At 68.4% G+C, this 20,909-nt stretch overlaps 1 protein-coding gene across 2 annotated transcripts; it reads left to right on the plus strand.

Annotated features, from left to right (window-relative positions):
• Nucleotides 1-811: 811 nt before the first annotated feature.
• TEAD3 (TEA domain transcription factor 3) lies at nucleotides 812-20,907 on the plus strand. 2 transcript variants are annotated; one of them, XM_068917992.1, is made up of 14 exons: nucleotides 812-941; nucleotides 8,325-8,579; nucleotides 11,864-11,928; nucleotides 14,278-14,340; nucleotides 14,473-14,535; nucleotides 17,292-17,303; nucleotides 17,671-17,808; nucleotides 18,055-18,098; nucleotides 18,222-18,283; nucleotides 18,684-18,817; nucleotides 19,083-19,256; nucleotides 19,432-19,572; nucleotides 20,045-20,197; nucleotides 20,608-20,907. In XM_068917992.1, exons 2-14 carry the CDS (start codon nucleotides 8,444-8,446, stop codon nucleotides 20,719-20,721), a joined length of 1,299 nt encoding a protein of 432 aa, XP_068774093.1. In that variant the 5' UTR covers nucleotides 812-941; nucleotides 8,325-8,443; the 3' UTR covers nucleotides 20,722-20,907. The 2 variants fall into 2 exon arrangements, with proteins under 2 accessions (XP_068774093.1, XP_068774094.1); XM_068917993.1 differs by lacking the exon at nucleotides 14,278-14,340 and having other exon boundaries at nucleotides 20,608-20,906.
• Nucleotides 20,908-20,909: the final 2 nt, after the last annotated feature.

Below are 20,909 nucleotides of genomic sequence, written 5' to 3' on the forward strand. Positions count from 1 at the left end.
GGGTGTGCGGAGGGGGATGAAGGCATGAGGATGGGGACAAGGGTGTGTGCAGGGGGATGAGGAGGAGGATGAGGGTGTGCGGAGGGGGATGAAGGCATGAAGATGGGGACAAGGGTGCATGCAGGGAGATGAGGAGGGGGATGAGGGTGTGCGGAGGGGGATGAAGGCACGAGGATGGGGCCGAGGGTGCGAGCAGGGGGATGAGGGGGATGAGGGTGTGCGGAGGGGGATGAAGGCATGAAGATGGGGACAAGGGTGCATGCAGGGAGATGAGGGGGATGAGGGTGTGCGGAGGGGGATGACGGCACGAGGATGGCGCCGAGGGGGAGGTTGGCACACTGGGGAGCGCGGATGAGGCAGGAACAACCTCAAGACCAGGGTGGCGTCCAGCCGGGGGGGTGGTGGAAGGGGGAGAACCTGCGGGCAGGACGAGGAGGATGAGGAGCAGGGGGAGGAAGGCTCCTAGAGGGCGCTGCCGGAGCCGGGGCCGAGCCGAGCCGGGCTCCAAGGGTGCCCTGAGAGCCGGCGTGCGGGGCAGCCCCGCCGGGGGGGGCCGGCACGCCGCCTTTCGCGGGGCGGGCGAGCCCTCGCCTGGCTCGCCGGGGCCCCCAGCGCCGGGTGCCGCCGGGGCCGGGGCCGGGGCCGGGGCCGGGGCCGGGGCCGGGGCCGGGGCCGGGGCCGGGGCCGGCGGGAGGCAGGGCCGCCGGAGGGCGGGCGGACGGGCAGCGCCGGCCCGGCCCCGCCGCCTCCTGATTGACTCCCAACTTTTCTGCTCCTCCCTTGCATAAACTTTCCCGTCGCTGCGCCTGGCTCCGTGCGCGGACTCCGGAGCCAGCCGCGCTCCCCGCATTCCTGCCGCCCTCCCCCGGTCCGGCCCCGCCGCCGGCCCCGCCGCCGGCCCCGGCCCCGCCGCCGGCCCAGCCCTCCGCAGCGCGGAGCAGGTAAGCGCCCGCGGCCCCCTTTCGCCGCGAAAAAGCTGCCGAGCAGCCTCCCGCCGCCCTTCCCCTCCTCCTTCCTCCCGGCCTGCGGCCGCCCCGTCGCGGAGGCGTCGGGCGGGTGGCGGGGGGGGGGACATGGGGGCAGCCCTCGCTGCTCCCCCCCGTCCCCTTGCTCCGCGGAGGAGCCCGGGCCTCGGCGGCCGGCAGCGCCCCCGACCCCCCCCCCCAAACCCCGGGCGCTGCCGGCCGCCCCGTCGGGGGGAGCCCGGGCGGCCCCGCTCCCAAATGTTCCCGGTTCAGCCCCCGGCCGGCGCCCGCGAGCGCTGCCGGGCTGCTTTGCGTGGCCTCGCCGCTTGGCTTTTTAAGACCGTGGCCTAATTTTTATGTATATATATATATATATATGTATATTTATTTCCTCCCTCCTCCTTGTACTTTGTATCTCTAGGGGTGTTGGAGGCGGCGGTGGCGGGCTACGGGGTTACAAAGAGGCCTTGTGCGCGATGCGGGCCGTCCGTCGGCGGCGGGCACGGCGCGTTATATAAACCGCCTCGTCCGCTCCCGCCGGGCCGGCCCGAAGCGCGAAGGCGGCGGCCGAAGCGCCCGGGGCCGCTGCGCGGGGGGCTCGGGGCGCCGCCGCCGCCGCCGCCGCCGCCTGCGTCCCGCTGCCAGCGCCGTGCCCGCGCCCTGCTCGGCGAGCGCGGCAGCAATTAGACGCGTAATCTTCCGCGGTGCGTCACCTTTATTATGCTTGTTATTATTTTTATTTTGTACGGCCGCGTTGCCGGGCTCGCTCTGTTGTTTCTTATTTGCTCGATTTATTTATTTTTTTCCTCCCCTGCTTCCGAAGGGAAACGCTGGCCGAGCCCTTGCGCCGCCGCGGGCGAAGCCGCCGTCCCGCGGGGGAGGAAACCGGCGGGGTGCCCCCAATTCGCGAGGGGCAAACGGGGCGGGCGGCGGGGCGAGCCGGGGACGGGCCGCCGGTCCCCCCCCCCCCCCCCCCCGGCGCCGTCCCCGGGGCGAGAGCGATAATCTCCTGGTGGCAGGCGCGACGGTGTATTTTTGGGCTCCGGCGGCCTTCCTCCCCTCCTATCGCTTTCCCGCGGGGACGTGCGCGCCGTGAGTCAGGGATTTCGCGCCGGCCGGCAGCGGCGCGCGGGGGGCCTCCGCGGCCTCCCTCGCCGCCGTCGGGACGGGGAGGCAAAGGCCATTTGAGGGCTCGCCGCTTCCCAAGGTCACTGGCCGGCAAAGCGGGAACGGGGTCGGTGGCGAGCGTCCCCGTCCCGGCGAGGTGCCGGCGGCCCCGTCCGCCTGAGCCCGGGGGTGCCGGCTCCCCGCGGCCGCCCGGCTCCGGGGCCGCCCTCCTTCCGACGCTGGCGCCGACCCGACTCTTCCTAACCCTTGGAGGGCGGCTGGCTCGGCCGCGTTGCGCGAGGGCCGTAACCCTTCGAAGGCGGCGAGTCGCCCGGCCCGAGCGACGCCGGGCGCCTGGAGATTTGGGCTTTTTCCTGCCTCCTTCCTTCCTACCTGGGGAGCGGAGGTGAAGAGCGGAGACGGAGGCCGGGGTCGAGGCCTCCCGGGGGTTCGGGCTCGGGCTCCTGCCGCCCGAACAGCAGGCAGGACGGTTGCTACCCCCAAAAAAAGTTTATCACCTCTAGGAACTTTTCTCTCTATTTTTCCCCCCCGCTCCTCGCGGAAACCTTGAGGACGGTTGCGAGGCTGAGCCTCTAGAGCCTCTAATGAATGGCCGCGTTGTTTGTACCACCTCGGACGCCGCTGGGCCCGGCGGAGCCGTCGACGGGACACTAAACCGCTTTTTATCATCGATGCGGAGCTGACCCTCCCGGGAGGGTTGGCCGCACCGGCGGGTGGCGGGGTGGGGGGGGGGATATTTTTCCGGCGTGCCCGAAGAGGAGGCGTCGCTCCGAGGGAGCGAGGAGGCGCGTGGGTGTTGGGTCCCGCCGCGGTCGCGGGCGGCCCCCCCCCCCCCCGGGCGCAACGCCGAGGGCTGAGCGAGGGCAGGTGACGACGGGCGCTTCGGTGGTACCGGCGCGTAACGCGGGAGCCGCGTGCTGGGCGCCCGTCCGCCCCCCGTCGCAAGCCCTCTCCCGCGGCGCCGCTCGGCCTCCGGCCGCGGCCCGGGCAACGTCGGCTGGCCCGAAGCGACGCGGCCGCGACCCGCGGCGCCGCTGGGGCAGGCGCTGCTCGCGCCCCCCGCCGGGGCCGGGCGAGGGTGGGACGGGAAGGAATCACCCCCCCCCAATCCCGGTGCCCTCCCGGAGGCCACGACGGGACGCGCATCTTCGGAGGCCGCCCCTCCGCCCCCGGCCTCGTGCTGCCCGCGAGGGGCCGGGTGAGCCGGAGCCGAGCGGCGGGGGCGTGCGTCACGAGAAGCGCCAGGTCTCAGCCGGCCGAAGGCGACGCGGGGCTGCTCCGCGGCCGTCCTCTTCGGAGGCGGCTTCGGCGCGCGTCCGCAGCGGGCTGGCTCCAGCCCTCTAATAATAATAATAATTAATAATAGCCGGAAAAGTTTGCTCGCAGGTGGCTCCGGGGTTGTAGGCGAGGTGCGAGCGGTCGAGGAGGCCGGATCGTCCCCTTCGCCCCCGGGAGAATCGATACAAAGCTGGAGCGTGTGTTGGCAGAGCTCCCCTCGTCTTGCAGCGGGGGGACGGGGACGGGACGGCAGAGCTGGATCTAATTTTAGGAGCCGGGCAGAGCCGAGCAGGAAGCGACCGGCAGGAGGGACGTCTCGCGCTCGCCATCCGCAACCGAGATTTATAGGGAGCGCCGTCCCGCCGCCGAGCCGGGACCCCCGGGCTCCCGGTTCGGGTGCTCCGGTGGGTGACGAGGTCCGACCCGTCGCCGCTCCGGGCCTCGGTTCGCCCGCGGGCCAGGCGGTGCCGGCGGGGAGGGCGCGGAGGCGTTGGGATGCTCGCCCGCCAGCGCCCGGCCTTATCCTCCGCTCGCGCCCGTCTCCTCCGCGCTCCTCATAAAAAAATTAGATCCAGCTGTTCACAATCGCCGCTAACTTCTCTCTCCGGAAGATGTTCAAAGTTTACGGAGCCGGAGCGGCGCGCCGCGGGTGGAGGATGGGCTGCCGCTCTCGTGCCAGCTCGCGCCCGGCCCGGCCGCCCGGCCCCCCCCCGCCCGCCCCAGGCAGCCGCTCACCGCTTCCCCCCGGCTTAGGCAAGCCGTATTTCGGGGAAAAAAGCCCCCCCCCCCCGCCGCCCCGGCCCCAGCGAGCAGTGGGTTTTATTAGCGGCGAGAGCCGGGCGCTCCCTAATTCCCCCCGCCGTGCCGCCCCGAGCCCCTCGGCTCGGGCAGCCGGGGCGGCTGCCGCGCCGCCCGCTCCCCGGCTCATGCGTGGCACGAGTTTGGGCGGCCTCAAGGCAGGCCGGGCTTCGGGAAAGCAGCCGACCCGCCGTCAAGTAATAATAAACCTAAATATCCCTTGCTGGGAGTGAATCGCCAAGGGGTTGGGGGGGCGGCGGGGATGGCAGGGCCTCGGCGCCCGGCTCCCTCCTCCTTCCGGCCGCCGGGCGGTAGCGCCGGCCCCCGGCGGCGGGCGCCCCTCGGGGGCCGCGGGTGCAGCTGCTCCCCGGGCGGCCTTGGGTTTCGCAGGGGTGGAGGGGGCCGGGGGCGGGTGTGAAAGGCACCGCAGCCTTCCTCCTCCTCCTCCTCCTGCTCCGGGGAGGAAGGCGGGATGCACGCCGGCACGCGCGGCTGGCTGAAACGCCTCGTTCCACCGGGGCGGCCGGCCTCGAGCGGGGCCGCCTCGAGGTGACCGTCCCCTGCTGTCCCCCGCGGGCCCCGGCGCCCGGGCGGAAACGTCTCGCTCCTTCGCCCGGCAGCTCTCCCGCCCCGCCGGGGGACAGCGGGGTTGGTCCGGCGGGAGCATCCCGCGCCCTCCGGCCGGGGGGTTCGCTCCAGACCCTTCCCTTCTCCCTGTCCCCCCCCGCCTATACGAGGACGAATTGTGCTCCGGTTGGAGGCAGCGGCCCCGCGCCGGCCTCCGAGCATCGCTGGGTTAAGGCTGGCGCCGGCGCCGTGCCCGGTGATGGGGGACACGCGCGGCGCTGGCTTCGGGGCGGGGGGTTCGAGCGGCGGGTCGGGCGGCGGGGTGGGAGAGAGCGGGGCCGGCGGGCGCCCCGTGCCCTGGGCAGCGCCCCGGCGGGATGCTGCCACGTGGCCTCCTGCGGTTTCCCCGCTCCGATTGCTTCCTGAGCTGCGCGCCAAGCCGGAAAGGACAGGAAGCGATAGAGGAAAGGAAATTAGTCAGGCCGATGTCGCGGGGAGCGCGGGGCCGGCGGCGGGCCGCGGCGCCGCTCGCGGGCGGGCGGGAGGTGCCTGTGCTTCGCCAGCGCCGCGCGCGGCTGAGCCTGCTCGACGGAGAGATGCCCGGCCGGGCCGCGCGGGAGCCGGGGCGGCCATCCCTTCCCGCGCCCCGGCAGCTGTATGGGACGGGACGGGGGGTCCTGCGAGGATGCTCGGAGCAGCCGGGGAGGACCCCCCCCCCCCCGCTCGCCGCTGGTTTATCCTCGCCGGCGGCCCGGCGCTCGTCTCCCGCCGGCGGGATTTTCTCGCGCGGCCCGGCGGACGGACGGGCGGACGGACGGCCGCGCCGGACGCGCAGACTGGGCAGCCGGACGCCCTCCCTCCCTGCCTGCTATAAACACCCCCCGGCGGGAGCCCTCCGTCCCGTGCCCGTCCCCGGCACTGATTTTTGCGCGGCTCCCCCCCCGCCCCGGCCGAGCATCGCCACCCGCCGGGTACCGCGCCGAGGCCCGGCTTTCCCTCTCGCCTTCGCCGCCGGCTCCTTCCCGGCCGCTTATCTCCGCAGAGCGAGCGCGGAGGAGCGGGCAAGCCGAGGCGGCTCCGGGCAGCGGGGACAGGTTTGCGTTCCCGGGGGTCCCAGCGGCGCAGCATCGGCGCCGAGGAGGGGGGGGGCCTCGCGCGTCTCCCCCCTGCCCGGAGCGGGCGGCGGGGAGGTGCCGCCCGGGCTGCTCGCCGCAGCTTCTTGTTGGGCGCAGGTGGGAGGCTGAGCGCCGCGCTGCGCCCGTCCTGCCCGGGCTTGCCGGTGAACTTTTATCCTTTCGCCGTGGGGTCCGGGGTTGGGGGGGGGGGAGGAAGGAGAGCCGGCTCGCCCCGGGGCTCCGCGGGGGCGGCCGGGAAGCCGGTTTGCGGTTTCCCTCCCCGTTTCGCTGCGGCTCTGCTCGCCGCTGCGCTCCGGCCCGGCCGCTCCAGCGCGATGCTCGGCTCCCGCGGCAGCCCCGGCCGTGCTCGGCCCCTCTCCTGCCGTGCCGCTTGCCGGCCTCCCCTTGCAGCCGGGTCCCCCCTGCACACCCCACCACCCCCCGGCTCTCGCACCCTCGGCCGAAGCTCTTGGCTTCGGATGGGGGGGGGGGGTTATTTTTGTGCACGGTCTCCCGCGGGCTCCCTGCTGCGCCTGGGGAGGCTCTCGCCGCCTCGGCCGGCCACGGGGAAGCGGGGCGGCCGGAGCCGGGCTAGCCGCCTTCGTGGCTTTTTTTCCCCCCGCGGCCGGGGGCTTCCTCCCGCCGCCCCGGGGAGCCAGGGGCCGGCCGGCGAGAACATGTTTTGCACCAGGGCCCGGTCTCCTCCCTGCCCGGATCAGGTCGGGCAGGCTGATACCTCCGGAGACGGGGACGGTCCAGCCGTGCTGGTTTCCTAATTGCTCCCGTTGTTGCTGTTTTGTAAGGGCTGGGTGGAGCGCTGCGTTCGTGGCCCGCGCTTTGCGTCAAAGCCGGGACTTGCCGCTCGCCTGCACCCTCCCTGCAGGAAATAAAATCCCTGCGCCTGGCAAAAAGCAGGTTTAGCGAAGGAGGAGTTTCTTCCTCGCACCTTGGCCGGGGCCTCGGCTTCGCCCTGCCTCCCTTCTGCCCCGAAACGGCTCCGCGTGTTGCAGCCGGGGTTTCCCTGCCGGCGGGTGCAAGCCCTGGGGCGAAGGCGCCCGGCGCGGGGACGGCGACCCGCGGCCGCTCTCGCCCTGGCTGCGCCCGTCCCGCCGCGGCTTCGGCCCCGCTCACCCCCCCCCCCAAAAAAAAAACAAAAAAAACCCCCGGCGATGTCCCGGCGGAGGCAGGGGGTCGGGGGCTGCGGGGCGCCGGCGTTTTCCCGCGGCGCCCGGGCGGCCGCTCAGCCGGGAAGGTGCCGGGTGCTGGCGCCTTCGCCTCCTCCGGCACCTCGGAAAACCCCTTTGGAAATCGCTCCGCTTTGCCCGCCGACCCGCTTTTCGGCGCCGGGGGGCTCGGGGTGCCGCGCGGCCCGGCCGGCACCGCGCGGCCTCCATCCCTCCCCCCCGGCTCGCTGGCTCGCTCCTACAATCCAGTTCTCCTTATTTGGCCACGGCGCTTGGCGAGAGGGGGGAGAGCCGGGCCGGGAAGGGAAGGGAAGGGGGGCAGGGACCGGGGGGGGGGAGAGGCTGACATCACGGGGCTCAGAGATGGGCCGGGGTGGTGGTGGGGGGGGGATTTCTTTTTAAAAAAAAAAAAAAAAAAGCCTCGCGGCGCACTTGAGCCAGCGGGTTGCTGCAGTTCCTTTAAAAGGAGATGTCTGTACTGGAGACCTTTGTACACTCCCAGCCCGTCCGGGAAGCGTCTCGGCGAAGGGAGACACCTCTCAGCTCCCCACCGCCGGCAGCTGCCGCCAAACATGTTATTGCAAAACGCTGCTCTGGGAGCCGGGCGGGAAAGGGGGAAGCGGAGGAGAGAGGGACGGCCGGGGGCAAGGAGAAAGTCGGAGGTCTCCCGGGGCCGGGGCGCTCGCCGGGCTCCCGCCGAGCATCTTTTTTCCCCCCCCCTCCCACCCCTCTGCGGCTTTCTCCAAAGAGGCGTCGGACGGGCCAGCCCGGTGCCGGGCGTAGGGCTGCCCCAGGCCTCCGGACACCTGGTTCCCATTAAAGCGGACGGCGTCGGAGCCGCCGAGCTCTCCCAGGCAGCGCCTTCGAGTCCGGGCGGCTCGGGAGCCGGGGCCGGCCGGTGCCCCGAGGCCACCGAGCGTCGCGCCCCGCGTGTCCCGGCAGAGCCGGTCCGGGCCTCTTCCGGCCGAAGCTGTGTCTGGGCTGGGCTGCGTGCTACCCAACTGGGGTTAAGCCTTACCCAAACCTGGGCTGGGCTGTACGCTACCCGAATCTGGCCATATCCTACCCAAACCCAGGCTGGGCTCTATCGCAGCCCGATTTTCCCAGCCGGACGGAGGCTTGTTGACCCTGCCGCATCCGGGCTGGGAAGAGGATGGCCGCGTGCCCGAGGAAGGCTTGGTGGCATCTCTTGGGCGGACGCGAACTGTGCGGGGATGGCGGGGCGCGCGCCGGGGGGGGGACGCGCCGGGCGGCAGCGGGTCTAACGGGCGGCCTCTCTCTGCCGGCAGGTTGTCGCGTGTCGGTGGGGGGCTCGGGCTCGGAGCCCAGAGCAGCCAGCACCATAGCGTCCAACAGCTGGAACGCCAGCGGCAGCCCCGGGGAGGGGCGGGAAGATGGCCAGGACGGCATGGACAAGAGTCTGGACAACGACGCCGAAGGCGTGTGGAGTCCGGACATCGAGCAGAGCTTCCAGGAGGCGCTGGCCATCTACCCGCCCTGCGGCCGGCGGAAAATCATCCTCTCCGACGAGGGCAAGATGTACGGTGAGTGATGGGGAGGACGGACGCCTCGGCCCGGTCCCCGGCGGCGCAGAGCGGGAGGCGCGAGAGCCCCGTGCCGGTCCCGCGTCCCCGGAGCCCCTCGCCGGCCGGCCGTGCCCGGGCCGTCCCCTCCCTCTGCCCCCAGCTCTCGCTCCCTCCCTCCCCGTGTCTCTCTCCCTCTCGGCCCTGCCGGACCGACTGGTTTGGCGAAGCCGGCGGGCAGGGAGCGGGAGCGCGGGGACCTCCCCCTTCCCCGACGCCCGGGCTTGGGCGTGAAAAGCGGCCGCCCCGGCCTCGCGCGGGCCGTAAACAAAACGCTTCCTTCTGCTCCCCGGGCCTCCTCCGGCCCCGCTCCCGATTGTGCCTTTCCGAACGGCGGCTTTGGCCCCGCCAGCCCTAGCGGTTGGGCCGAGGTCGGAGTCGGGGGCCGCCGGCTCCCCGTCGCCTGGCGGAGCCTCTCCCGGCGGTGGTTTCGGGGGCTGCCCCCCGCTCTGCGAAGCGGTCAGCGTGACACGAGTGTGCGAGGACTCAGCCTGCTTTCCAGCAGCCTTGTTTTCCCCAAACGCCTCCGTCCTGCTGGCTGTGGGCAGCGGGGAGGAGGAGGAGGAAGAGGACGGGTCGGGCCGTGCCCCGTCCCTCCTGCGCAGCGATGCCCGAGGCGGGTGGCTCAGCCGCGCGGTGCCTTTGGGGCTCGGCCCCGGCCCGCCGGCAAGGTGACGTCCAGCCGGGGGTCCCGCTGGAAACGCCGGATGGGCATAACCGGGGGTGCCAGGAGGGGGAGCGGGGCCGGCTGTCCCGTCCCTGCTCCCGTGGTGTGGCAGCCCGGGGCCGGCGGCCTCCGAGGTGACCGCAGAGAGGGGCCGAGAGCCGCCCCGGGGACCGGCCTGCCGCTCTGCCTCCGTCCCCAGCATCCGCCGGCCCCTCCGCTCCCCGCCGGGGCCGTGGCCGACGCTCCGGGGCCAGCGGCGCCGCCGTCCCCCCGCGCCGGGCGCTGGCCGGGCCCCCCGGGCCGGGGCTGCGGGGCTGGCGGCCGAGGCAAGCGCAGGGCTTCCCGAGCGGGCGCATTTTTTGGATTTCTCCAGGAATAGCTGAAGTGCCGCTGGGAGCCTGGCCTCCGCTCAGCACACCCCGGCGCGCAGACCGGTTTTTCCAGCCTTTCGGAGACATCTGGCAGCTGCTTAAAGAGACAGCAGCTCCCCCCCCAATCCCCCCCCCCCCCCACCCCAAACTCCACCATCGCCTTTCGTCTCCCAGCAGCCCCGCGCGGCTGCCGAACGCCGCTCCGCGCCGCCAAGGCCGCGGGGCCTCCCTCCGGCGGGCTGCGGGCCGTCGCGGCCATCCCCGGCGCCTCTGCCGGCCCGAGCGGGCTCCGGAGCAAACCGCCCCCCGCTTCCCCCCCCCCCACCACCCCTTTACCCCTTGCGGCTTTGCAAAGGCCGCGCCGGCTGGGCGCCCCTGCAGCGACCCGGGTAGCGCTGGGGGCTGGCGGTGGCACCTGGGGCACCCGAGCGGCAGCGTCCCCCCCGCCGCCGCGGGAAGGGTGCTGCCCGGCACCCCCGGGGTGCCCCGCGGCACCCGTTTGCCGCTGCCGAGCTGCCCCGAGTGCCCGAACCCGGCCGGGGTGGCGGATGCACCCAGCATCCCGCGAGGACAAAAAAAAACCAAAAAAAAAAACAAAAAAAACCCCAAACCACCCAGTCGGGCCGTGCAAACGCGGGGCACCCGCTGCCGCCGAAGGCGTTTTCCTGGGGCCTGGGGGGTGGGCGCGGGGGTGGGCAGGGGCTGCCGAGCCGGGGCGCGGCGGAGGGGAGCAGGTGGACGCCGGGACCTTGCTCGGGCCGCTCATTGGCCGCCGCCTGGTCCCGCTGGGTTATTTTTAACAGAGCCGTCCAACTGGTTCACGTGGTGGTGTCAGGGGAGAGGAATTTGGGGAATGTGGTAATTTGGAGGAGGACGTGCCCTCTCGGAGGCTATGGCACAGCCCCGGGTGAATCACGGGGCCCCGGCAGCGTGCGGGCACCGGCGGCGAGGGAGGATGGGGCGCGCACGGGTCCGCGCCGGTGTGCCCCGCGCCGGCCAGCCGGGCGCCGTGCACCTCGCCGTCCCCGGGGACCGGGACCCGGGGAGGGGGGGGGCATCGGTGCCGGGGGGGCCACCGCCGGGGGTCACCCACCCGCCGTGAAAACCCGGGGCGAAGCGCGAGCCGGGCTGAGAAGGGAGCCCGCCGGGGCTGCCGGCCGGGGGGGGGCCGCTGCTCGCCCCCGGGGCCGCCGCCGGCCCCCCCCGCGTGCCACCTGGCCCTGTCCGTTCCCGCGCCGCTGGGGCGGCCCCTCCGCACCGTCCCCCACCCGCAGCGCCCAGTTGCTCCGGGGCCGGGGGCCAGCCCAAGGTGGGGGTTATTTTTTTTTTATTTTATTTTTTGGGCTTTTTTTTTTTTGGTTTTTTTTTTTTTTTCCTTTCCCCCAAGCCGAAACCCGCTCCAAGGGCATTTCGACAAGTTCCAACCGCGACCATCTGGTCCATTAAAATAAATCTGGCGTGCCGGGGCCGCCCCCGTGCGCGGGGGGCGAGGCGGCGGCGGCGGCGGGGGGGGGCCGGGGCCGGGGCCGGGGGCCGGGAGAAGAAAGCTCCCAGCTGCTCTGACGTTGGAGCGCAGATTGGCCACAGCTGGCCCGTAAAATGTGGCGCAAAAAGCACTTCTGCTTCGAATTAGGCCCAGGACGTTAGGAAATACTGGTGGAAAGGCCAGCATGGCTGCAAACGCTAGCGGGGGGCCGGGGGGGGGACCCGAACTCCAGCCTGGACCCCGTGGGAAGCGCTGCAGGGAGGGAGTTGATTTTTTTTCTTTAATTCGTCCCTCGCCGCTGCAAGCGTCCGCCCCGGCCGTGACGGCGTTTTGGGGGGGGGTATCCAGGAGCTGGCGTTTGGGGAGGCCCCCAGCTCCTGCCTGCCCCCCTCCCAGCACCCCGTTACCGCCCGCGGTGCCACCAGCCCGCAGCGGGGTGGGAGCCGCCAGGTGGGAGCCGCTGCCACCGCCTTGTCCCCTCCGGCCACCGCCTTGTCCCCTCTGGCGTGACAGCTGTCATGGCAGCGCCATCTCCCGGCAGAGCCTCCTTCGTTAAGGCCCGGCTTCGTTAGGGACCGGCGTCAGCGGGTTGGGTTGAGCAAGACCCCGCCGGCGTTGGGCGAGGACGGGGCCGGACGGTGCGTCCGTCCGCGGCCGGGGCGGCTTTCGGGCTCCTGGCCGCGGTTCCTCGCCGTTGACGTTGGCTTTCTCTCTCGCCCAGGTCGCAACGAATTGATAGCCAGGTACATCAAGCTGCGGACGGGGAAAACACGGACGAGAAAGCAGGTGAGGACCTCGCTCTGGCTTCCTTATCTGGTGGGGGGGGGTCTGTCTGTTGGGAGCTGGCCTGGAGCCGGGTTTCGGGAGGGGGGGTACCAGGTAAGGCCGCGGCGGGGTCCGCGGGGAGCGTGTTTGCGGCTGTCCTCGCTGTGCGTCCCGTCGCGCTGGAGCCACCGCAGCGAGGGCTGTCGGCGAGGACCCCTCGTCCTCCAGCCTTCGTCCTCGCCCGCTCTGTGCAAGGAGGGATCTTACCCCAGGAGTTGGTCTGATTTGGCAGATTTACCCCCAGAAGGGTGTTCGGTCCCAGCCCGGTCTGGGAACGCCTGAAATTCGGGGCGGCCTCGAGCCGGCCCTGCCGCGGTCGGACGTCTCTGCTGCGGGAAGGATGCTCTCCCGCGGGAACAGCTTCTGCCCGGGCCGGACATCAAGGATCGGCCGGGGCCGCGACCGGGGCTCCTGCAGGTCGTCCCCTTTGGGCTTGGAGACCTCGGCTCACGGAGCAACCTTGCCTTTTGCGCAGCTCGCTCGGAGCGTATCCAGGCCCAAACTTAAGCAGTTTTGTCCTCAGCCTGAGCCCTGGAGGGTTTTTCTCTTTCTCTGTAACGGAGCCAGACTCGCGGCTCTGGTGCTTGAAATCTCCATCTAAGCGGGTACGTGCGTGTGCCCATCCCTTCTCCACCTGGATCGAGAGACCTTTCCCACCCCTGCTCCTTATCGAACCGGGACAGGGAGAGCGGCATTATGCTGCTTGTGCCGGACCCCGTGGGGAAGGTGCTCCCCAAATCCCTGGGCTGAATCCAAGCCGTCCCCGTTGGAGCCGGAGGGGCGGTGGGTCGCGGGCAGCAGGGAGCCCCTGCCCCAAGCCTGCCGCCCCGCCAGGTTTTGGCCGTGCCGGCCACCTGGTTTTGGGAGCTTGGGATCGAGGGCGCGCGGGCAAGGAGGCCGGCGGTGCAGGGAGCGTTGGTGCAAGGTGGCGGCCGTTCCCGCTGTTGCCCGGCGTGATCAGGGTCGCATCCATCCCGGCTGCGCACCCTTGCCGCATCCTCGTGCCGGAGACCGGACGGGGACGGGAGCAATTCCCCGCAGCCCTTGACGTGACCTGCCCGTTTATAACACGTCCGGTGGCTCTTCCCTCCCCTCCGCCTTATGCCCGCTTGGGGAAAGAGCCCGGCTAACGGAGCCGGGGTACGCGTGCTGTATCCCAAAAGGATGTTGCGAGGCTGCTGCATCTCGCTCGCGGCGGGACGGATGGCTTTGGGGGCGATGGGTCGGTTCCCGGCTGTGTCGGCGCTGCCTCGAGTCCCTGCCGGGCAGGATTGGGATACTCGCATCCCATAGGGAGGAGAAAATCCTTCCAGGACTGATGTTGCAGAGAGGGACCGAAGCGGCATTTCAGAGAGGCTGAGAGATGGGAGGCATCTGGCTCAACCCGAGCTGGCCGCAGACTTTGCGTCGGACTAGCACTGAGCAGGGCTTTATTTCTGCCTAAAAGCTTTACCTGGACCCCCGGCAAAACTCTGGCAGGGGCAGGACTGGGCGGAAGCGGCGCTCGAAGGGAGCGGAGGGACTCGGCTGCCTCCCTGTGCGCGGCTGCGCCGTGCTGTCCCCGGGCGGGAGCTCGCCGAGAAGGGCCCCGCGTCCCGGCGGGCGCAGAGTCCCTCGGGGTGGCTGGTCCCCAGGGAGCACACTGCGCGTTTGCCGGCCGTCTGGAAATCAGCCGCTTTTTGTATGGACCCTGTCCTTGCAGGGGCCTAGAGAAGAAAACCTCTGCCTGCCTTTCCCACCTCTTAAACCTTGCAAAATCAGTAAGACCCTTGCGGGGAACGGGCTGGTCCCCGCTGTATCTTCCTTGGGACCAGCTGTCCCGCTGCGGCCGCGGGGCCAGAGCAGACGTGGGGTGCTGGCGTAACCCCTGGGGCGCCCAAAAAGAGCCAGGCTGTATCCTCAGAGCCGGCTCTTGGAGAGAAACAGCCTGCGCCCTCGCGAGGCAAGGGCTGGCTGCCTTTTCCGAAGCCCCGAGAGATGCTAAACGCGGAGCCGCCGATTGCAGAAGCTTCTTGGTGCGTCGCAGGGCGCCTGCCCTTCGCCGGCGCGACGCCGGGCCGCCGGTTCGCACCCGCCGCGGGTCGGCGCGGGGGGGTCCCCCTTTCTCTCCCTCTAGCTCCGCCGGCGGGCCGCCCCGAGCTGCAGCACCGTCGGCGTCTCCAGGAGCATCGGCCGGTCCCGGAGGCCCTGCCGGCCCTGCGCGCCCCCCCCGCGCCGCGCGTCTCTGCCCCGGCGCGCTCTCGGGGCGGTGCAGGAACATGTCTTCATTCTCTCTGTGTTTTCCTTTTTGAATGGCTTGGCGGGCTCTAGGTGTCCAGCCACATACAGGTTCTAGCTCGGAAGAAGGTGCGGGAGTACCAGGTTGGCATCAAGGTACGTTGGAGCCCCTGCCCATGCGTTCGTGGCGGTGTTTTGATGAGCATGGGCAGCCCCCTCTCCTTCCTCTCTTTTCCTCTGGTTGACGGCTCTGCTGTTTTCCCTCTCCTTCTGCTTTTCTCTCTGCAGGTCTCTAGCCACTTGCAGGTTCTAGCCCGACGGAAATCTCGCGAGATTCAGTCCAAGCTGAAGGTACGCGCCCCCCCCCGCAGCTTCCTCGCCTCTCGCCCCGCTCCCGCCTTGGCCGCGCTGACGACTAACGCACTCAGCTCTGTGGTGTGCCGCTTTCTCGCCTTTTTATGTCTTTTCTTCCGCCTCCCTTTGCTCCTGGAACCAGACGTTGTCTAGCGGCGTCTTTGCGGGGAGGGACCGGGGCGACCGGGGAGAAACGTGGCGGGATGCTCTAGCGGGCAAGGCCTGCCGGGGAGGCTGCCAGAGCCGGCACCCCCTTCCCTCTGCCCCGGGACAGCCCTGGGCCGTCCTTGGCGTGCTGCAATACCCTCCCTTTGCCCGGATGAGGACTCAGCCCTGTTAAAATGAGGGTTTAAGCCCTCCCTGCCCCGACTCACGTGCCGTACGAGGGTTTCCCCGCTCTTCTGGGCTGCCAGGGTTGCTCCCAGGAGATGGAAGCGCCAACCCCAGAGCAAGCAGAAGCTCAGCCCGGTCCCGAGCGAGGAGCCCAGGTAGCACCGGGTGCAGAGGGGCTGGCACGGCCCCCGTCAAAGCCAGGGTGGCCGAGAGCCCGGACGCCGCCAGCCCGAGCCCTGGCGCCCGGCCCCGCTCGTGCCTCGAGCCGGGGGCACGCGGGCAGAAGCAGCGAGGTGCCGGGGGTCCCTGCGGGGAGATGCTCGGTGCTGGGCTGCAGCGGCGGAGGTCGTGCGGGACGCCCGGGCGCCCGGCACCGTCCCGGGAAAGGCCGCGGTTCCAGGGGCCAAGGGAGCCGAGCGAGGAAAAACTGGAGCGTCCTCTCTTCTCTGGTTGGCTTCTCTTTCTGTCCTTCCCTCTTTTAACTGGAGATCGACTAACCTTTCCGTAACCGCTTTCCACCGTTCTCGGTTTTGTGATGGGGGCGGTGGGAGGACGAGGGAGGGCGCGGGCAGGTTTGGAGATGCCTCCGAAGGGACCGAACCCCTCCGCATCCCGCGGGCCGGGCAGCCGCGATGCTCCTGACTCCGTCCCAGCACCGTTATCTGGGAGCATCGCCTAGGCTGCTTCCGGACAGGACCTGCTTCCCTTCACCTTGCAGAGGATTCAGGAGCCCTAAAAGTTTTTTAGCCTCCTCCATTCACTATGGCCACAAAGTCACCCCTCCCAGCACCTTTTTGGCACGGTTTGGTCAGTCCCCAAGGCTTGGCAAGTCCCGGTGGGCAGGGATGCCGGCGCCCAGCACCACGCGTGACCGGGGCGCCAGGAGGGGCCGTTCCTCCGCCCTGGCTGATTTGCTACGAGAAGCCGGGAGAGGGCACCCGAAACTATTTTGGGAGCCTCGCCTGGGGTTGTAAGTCTTCAAAACTGGTCCCAACTTGGATGAGGGGCAGCCGGAGCGACTGGGAGCAGCCCGGTGAGGAAGGGCCCGGGAAGGTCTCTTTGCACCGCACACAACTAAGGGATGCAGCTTGCTGCTGCAGGATATTGGGGAAGCCAAAGCCACCAATGAACCCCGAAAGGGGCAGGTTGAAGGGGACAAAGGCCAGCGATGGCTATCTTGGTGCTGTTCCCAGCCCAGGACATCCTGCAGCCGCTGCCTGCGGGAAGCCGGGAGGGAGAGATCACTGCAAGCAGCACGGCCTGGACGTAAAATGTCATTTCACAGCCATTTTTGGAGGCAAATCTTGGATTTGACAGACCTCTGCTCTCACCCAGTGCAGCACTGCTTACCCTATGGGACTGAAACTCCCTTGCGTGAGCATTTTTTTTTTTTTTAAGATGCAGTCACGTGCCGTTGAGCTGTTAGTCCTCAGTGGCGTGCTCCTGCTTGCAGAGCTCTGGTATTCCCCGCCCTGCCAGCAAACGCCATTGATCTTTAAAATGCACGGTCCTGCTGTGCCCCAGGCAAAAATAAATTAACCGATTGATCCTTGAGGGAAAACAAGGGGTTGGAGGCTGGTATCGGCATGCACGTGTGCATGGGGCAGCTGGAGGAACGCCCCTGCCCCGGGCAGGACCTCAATGCCCCAATGGTCCTGGGGAGATGAGCTGCCCGGCAAAAGAAAAAAAAAATCAGTGCTTTTGAGTCCCGTCTCTTATATAAATGCGTAGACAGTTTAGGAGAGGTTTTGTGCCCAGATGCTTCCTTCAGGTGTCTGTAGGGGAGTTTGTGCGAATAGCCCGGTGGCACCTCGGTGACAGCCGGGATGTGCCGCTGGGGATGCACGTCGCCTTCCCAGGCTCCCAGCGCGGCAGGAGCCCGCTCGCCCCTTTATTTCCACCTCCTGGTTGGAAATTTTTGAGGGCCCGGTGCATGGGAAAGGTGCATGGGAAAGGACACGAAAAAGGCAGCGAAGAGGCTGGGCTCCCTAAAAGAGCCAGGGCGGTTTCCTTAGCCAGCGTCCCCTCGCCCCGGGGCGCGCTGCCGTTTTGCCACCCGGCTGCCGCGGCACGTGGCCGCGCACGCTCCCCGCCGGCGCCGCAGCTCGTCCCCCGCCTTCGCTGGCACGTGCCGCAGAGGGCGTTTCGCCCGCCGGCGCCGGCTCTGCCCTGTCTCTGGGTGGTCCCCGGCAGCGCTGCCAGGCTTCGGTCCCGGCCCCTCCGCCAGGTTTCCCGCTGGCGCGCGGGGACGGCCCAGGCTGCAGGCACGAGGATGCACGAAGCAGCCGGGTCGAGAGGGCAGTCGTTCCCCCAAATCGGGCCCCGGTGACAGGGTGGCGCGTGTGTAGCTGGGGGGCGGCGGGCGACGCTGCTGCTCCCACGATGCTCTAACCGTGTCCTTTCCTTTCTTTTGCATACAGGCCATGAACTTGGTAAGTTGACTTTGTGTTTGCAATGCCTTTATTTCCCCGTTGCTCCTTGCCCCCTTCCCGCAGAGGCACTAAACCTCTGGGTGTCCGGCCCGGAGCAGGGACCATCTTTTCCGACGGTGCACGAACCCTCACGCCTGACGGCTTGTGCCCGACCACCTTTTGCAAGGTTGACGGGTTAATACGGGTGTGTTTTATGGGTCCGCTCGCCCGCCCCGGTCCCTTTGCTGGGCTGCACCGCTAGCTCCGTGCTTTGTAAAACCCGCGGGGACCGCTCGGATTCAGGGGGTGCCAGTCCGTGTCCGTCAGTCTGTCCGGCTCCCGGTGTAACCTCCGTATCTCTCCTCTCCCCTCTTTTCTCCCCGCTTAGGACCAGGTCTCGAAGGATAAGGCTCTGCAGAGCATGGCTTCCATGTCCTCCGCTCAGATCGTGTCGGCCAGCGTCCTGCAGAACAAGCTCAGTCCCCCTCCTCCTCTTCCTCAGGCTGTCTTCTCTGCTGCCCCCAGGGTGAGGGCTCGCTGCCGGGCAGGGGACGGCGGCTCCGGGTGCCCCCTGCCCGGGGACGCCCAGGGTGGGGGGCTCAAATCACTGCTGGGGAGGGGGGTCGCCAGCTCCGGGGCCATGGAGGTGGCACGGGGGGCAGCCGCGTTTCCTGGAGGAAGATGCAGGTGGGAGGAAGGACTCGGGCCGGGGCCCTCGCGCCATGGCGCGATGCAAGCTCCTGACTCTCTTCCCTGTGCTCTTTTCCCCCAGTTTTGGAGTGGGCCGATCCCAGGACAGCCTGGACCCTCTCAGGAGTGAGTACCGAGACCCCCCACCTCCGTAGCTGGGGCTGCCCAGCGTTTGGCAGCGCCTTGCCCTCGGCGCAGGGCTGGAGAGACGAGCTCCTCGTTCACCTAACGCCGCCCTCTGTTTTTCAGCATTAAACCGTTTGCACAACCAGCTTACCCCATCCAGCCACCCATGCCTCCGTCACTAGCCAGTAAGTGCTGCCCTTGCCGTGCTGCAGGCAACTCTTTGCACCCCAAAGCGGTGCCGGGGCCACCCTGGGGTAGCTTCGTTCGCTCTTTCCCGTGCCACCCTCCCACCCGGGTCCCCTTCCCAACCCTGCCAGGATAAAAGGCTGTGCTTAAACCTGGACAAGAGCCCCGCTTAGCTCTGCTTTGGGAGCTGGACCCCTTCTCCCAGGGGGGAACCGCGGCCCAACTTATTCTTTCTGCCGAGGAGCAGGACCAGCACGTGCCATGTTTTGGCTACAAAACAGCCCCCCGTGGGAAAGTAGCTGTCCTGGGAGATGTAGGAGGGTGGAGTGGGAAGTTAAGGAAAGCCGAGCTTTTCCACTTGGCCCCGGCTCACGGCTGCTCCCCGTGCCGCCCTTCCAGGTTATGAGCCCTTGGCTCCGCTCCCACCAGCCGCCTCGGCCGTGCCCGTCTGGCAGGACCGCACCATCGCCTCTGCCAAGCTCCGGCTCCTCGAGTACTCCGCGTTCATGGAGGTGCCACGGGACGCCGAAACGGTGAGAGCCCTGTCGCCGTCCCCAACCCCGCTCTGCTGCCTGGCGAGAGCTCATCTGGGCCAGGAGACGGGGCAAATCTGGCAGGTCGCCATCCTTACGCTTGGTAGCGTTGAGCATCTAAAAGCAAAAGCGCCCGTAGGAGCTGTGGGGTGACGGCAAGGCTGGAGGGACGCTGGAGGACGCGTCGGGTCACCACGCTCCTCCAGCGCTGTGGCCTTGCTCTCGCGTGCGGCTAACCCATCTCTTTCCCCTCCACCCCTTACAGTATAGCAAACACCTCTTTGTGCACATCGGCCAGACGAACCCATCGTACAGCGATCCTCTGCTGGAGGCCGTAGATATCCGCCAGATCTATGACAAGTTCCCGGAGAAGAAAGGTGGCCTCAAGGAGCTCTACGAGCGAGGGCCCCAGAACTCCTTCTTCCTCGTCAAGTTCTGGGTAAGGTCCCTGGCCGGGGTGCAAGGGCTGGTCTTTGAGCCGCGGGCATCGAACAGCTGTACCTTCTCCCGGGACGTGGCTCGTTGCAGGCTGGGGCACCCCACGCGTGTCCCCGGCAGGAGCTTGGTGCACCCACTTGTAACAGGCTCTTTATCCCTCCTTTCTGGCACGCCAGGCGGATCTGAACAGCACTATCCAGGACGGACCGGGGACTTTCTACGGTGTCAGCAGCCAGTATAGCAGTGCAGAGAATATGACCATCACGGTCTCCACCAAGGTGTGCTCCTTTGGAAAGCAGGTGGTGGAGAAAGTGGAGGTGAGTCCTGCCACTCCTGAGCATCATGGAAAGGTGGGAATCGGGTCTCCCATGGGTCCCAGGGCAGTGTGGGAAGGATAAAAGCCCAGAACAGGACACCTGGGTACCATGCCCAGGCCTGCACATGAGCTGCTATATCACCTGGCTGTGAGTTGCTGCCCCAGGAACCTGGGCAACATGCTGTAGGTGACCCTGCTTGAGCAAGGGGGTTGGATTAGATGATCTCCAGAGGTCTCTTCCACCCTCAGCTGTTCTGTAATATCTTCCCTGGGCCATGATATCTCCCTGAGTGGAGCAAAGAAGGCATCTCCAAGATGTCCTGGGTGGCTCCCCCATGGCGTGAGCCTGTCTCCTGCAGTATTTCCATGCCATCCTGGAGGAGCGCGTCAGGCGCACTGCGCCCGTGCTGCGCTGCCCTTGGCCATCGCCCGTTCCCGGGGCGGCTGCCTCACCACCTTGCTGTCCCTCGCAGACAGAGTACGCGCGGCTGGAGAACGGCCGGTTCGTCTACCGAATCCATCGATCTCCCATGTGCGAGTACATGATCAACTTCATCCACAAACTCAAGCACCTCCCGGAGAAGTACATGATGAACAGCGTCCTGGAGAATTTCACCATCCTGCAGGTACCTCCTTTCCTTTCTCCTTCACCGCCCTCTGCTCCCCCCCCGTGACAGTTAACGCAAACGAGGCCCGATTTTGAGGAGGGGGCCATCTCCAACCTCACATTTGGCATGAGACGTTGCAACAAAGGCACGTGGGATAGATGGAGGTGACCAAAGTAGGCGTAAAGCACTGGGAACCGTCCCTCGGGTGCATAAAGAGCTTTGAACGCACCCTTCGATCAAACCCAAAGTCCTCCCGGCACCTTTAGCAGTTGGCTGACCCTGGGGCATTTTAGGGTAGACAGCAAATTTTGATGGTGCAAATACAGCGACTGCGCCCAGGGCGATACAACCCTCCCCACCCCAAAAAATAACACCCGCTCCCCGTCGGCGTCGCCCTCTCCTAACGCGGCTCTGGCGCTCTCTCGCAGGTTGTTACGAACAGGGATACCCAGGAAACCTTGCTCTGCATAGCCTTCGTTTTCGAGGTCTCCACCAGCGAGCACGGCGCCCAGCACCACGTCTACAAGTTGGTCAAGGACTAGGGGCCCCCTGGGCCAGGCGGGGGGCGCGAGGGGCGGAGGGGGCCGGGCAGCGGAGCCGCCCCTGTACCTTGCCTCATGAGAAGTCCTTTGAAGAGAGGGGGAGGAAGAGGAAGAAAAACAAGTAGCCAAAAAAAGACTGACTTGCGATCACAGATGTTTTCTACTTAGGAACAGTTTCTCTTTTTTTT

The sequence above is a fragment of the Struthio camelus genome, chromosome 24 (genome assembly GCF_040807025.1).
Source record: "Struthio camelus isolate bStrCam1 chromosome 24, bStrCam1.hap1, whole genome shotgun sequence".
Classification (NCBI taxonomy): domain Eukaryota; kingdom Metazoa; phylum Chordata; class Aves; order Struthioniformes; family Struthionidae; genus Struthio; species Struthio camelus.

Coding starts and splice junctions, on each gene's coding strand:
- TEAD3 (XM_068917992.1), top strand. CDS start 8,444: ATGGACAAGAGTCTGGACAACGACGCCGAAGGCGTGTGGAGTCCGGAC. Junction 18,099..18,221: donor CAGCCTGGACCCTCTCAGGA/GTGAGTACCGAG, acceptor TCTGTTTTTCAG/CATTAAACCGTTTGCACAAC. Junction 19,257..19,431: donor TCTTCCTCGTCAAGTTCTGG/GTAAGGTCCCTG, acceptor CTGGCACGCCAG/GCGGATCTGAACAGCACTAT.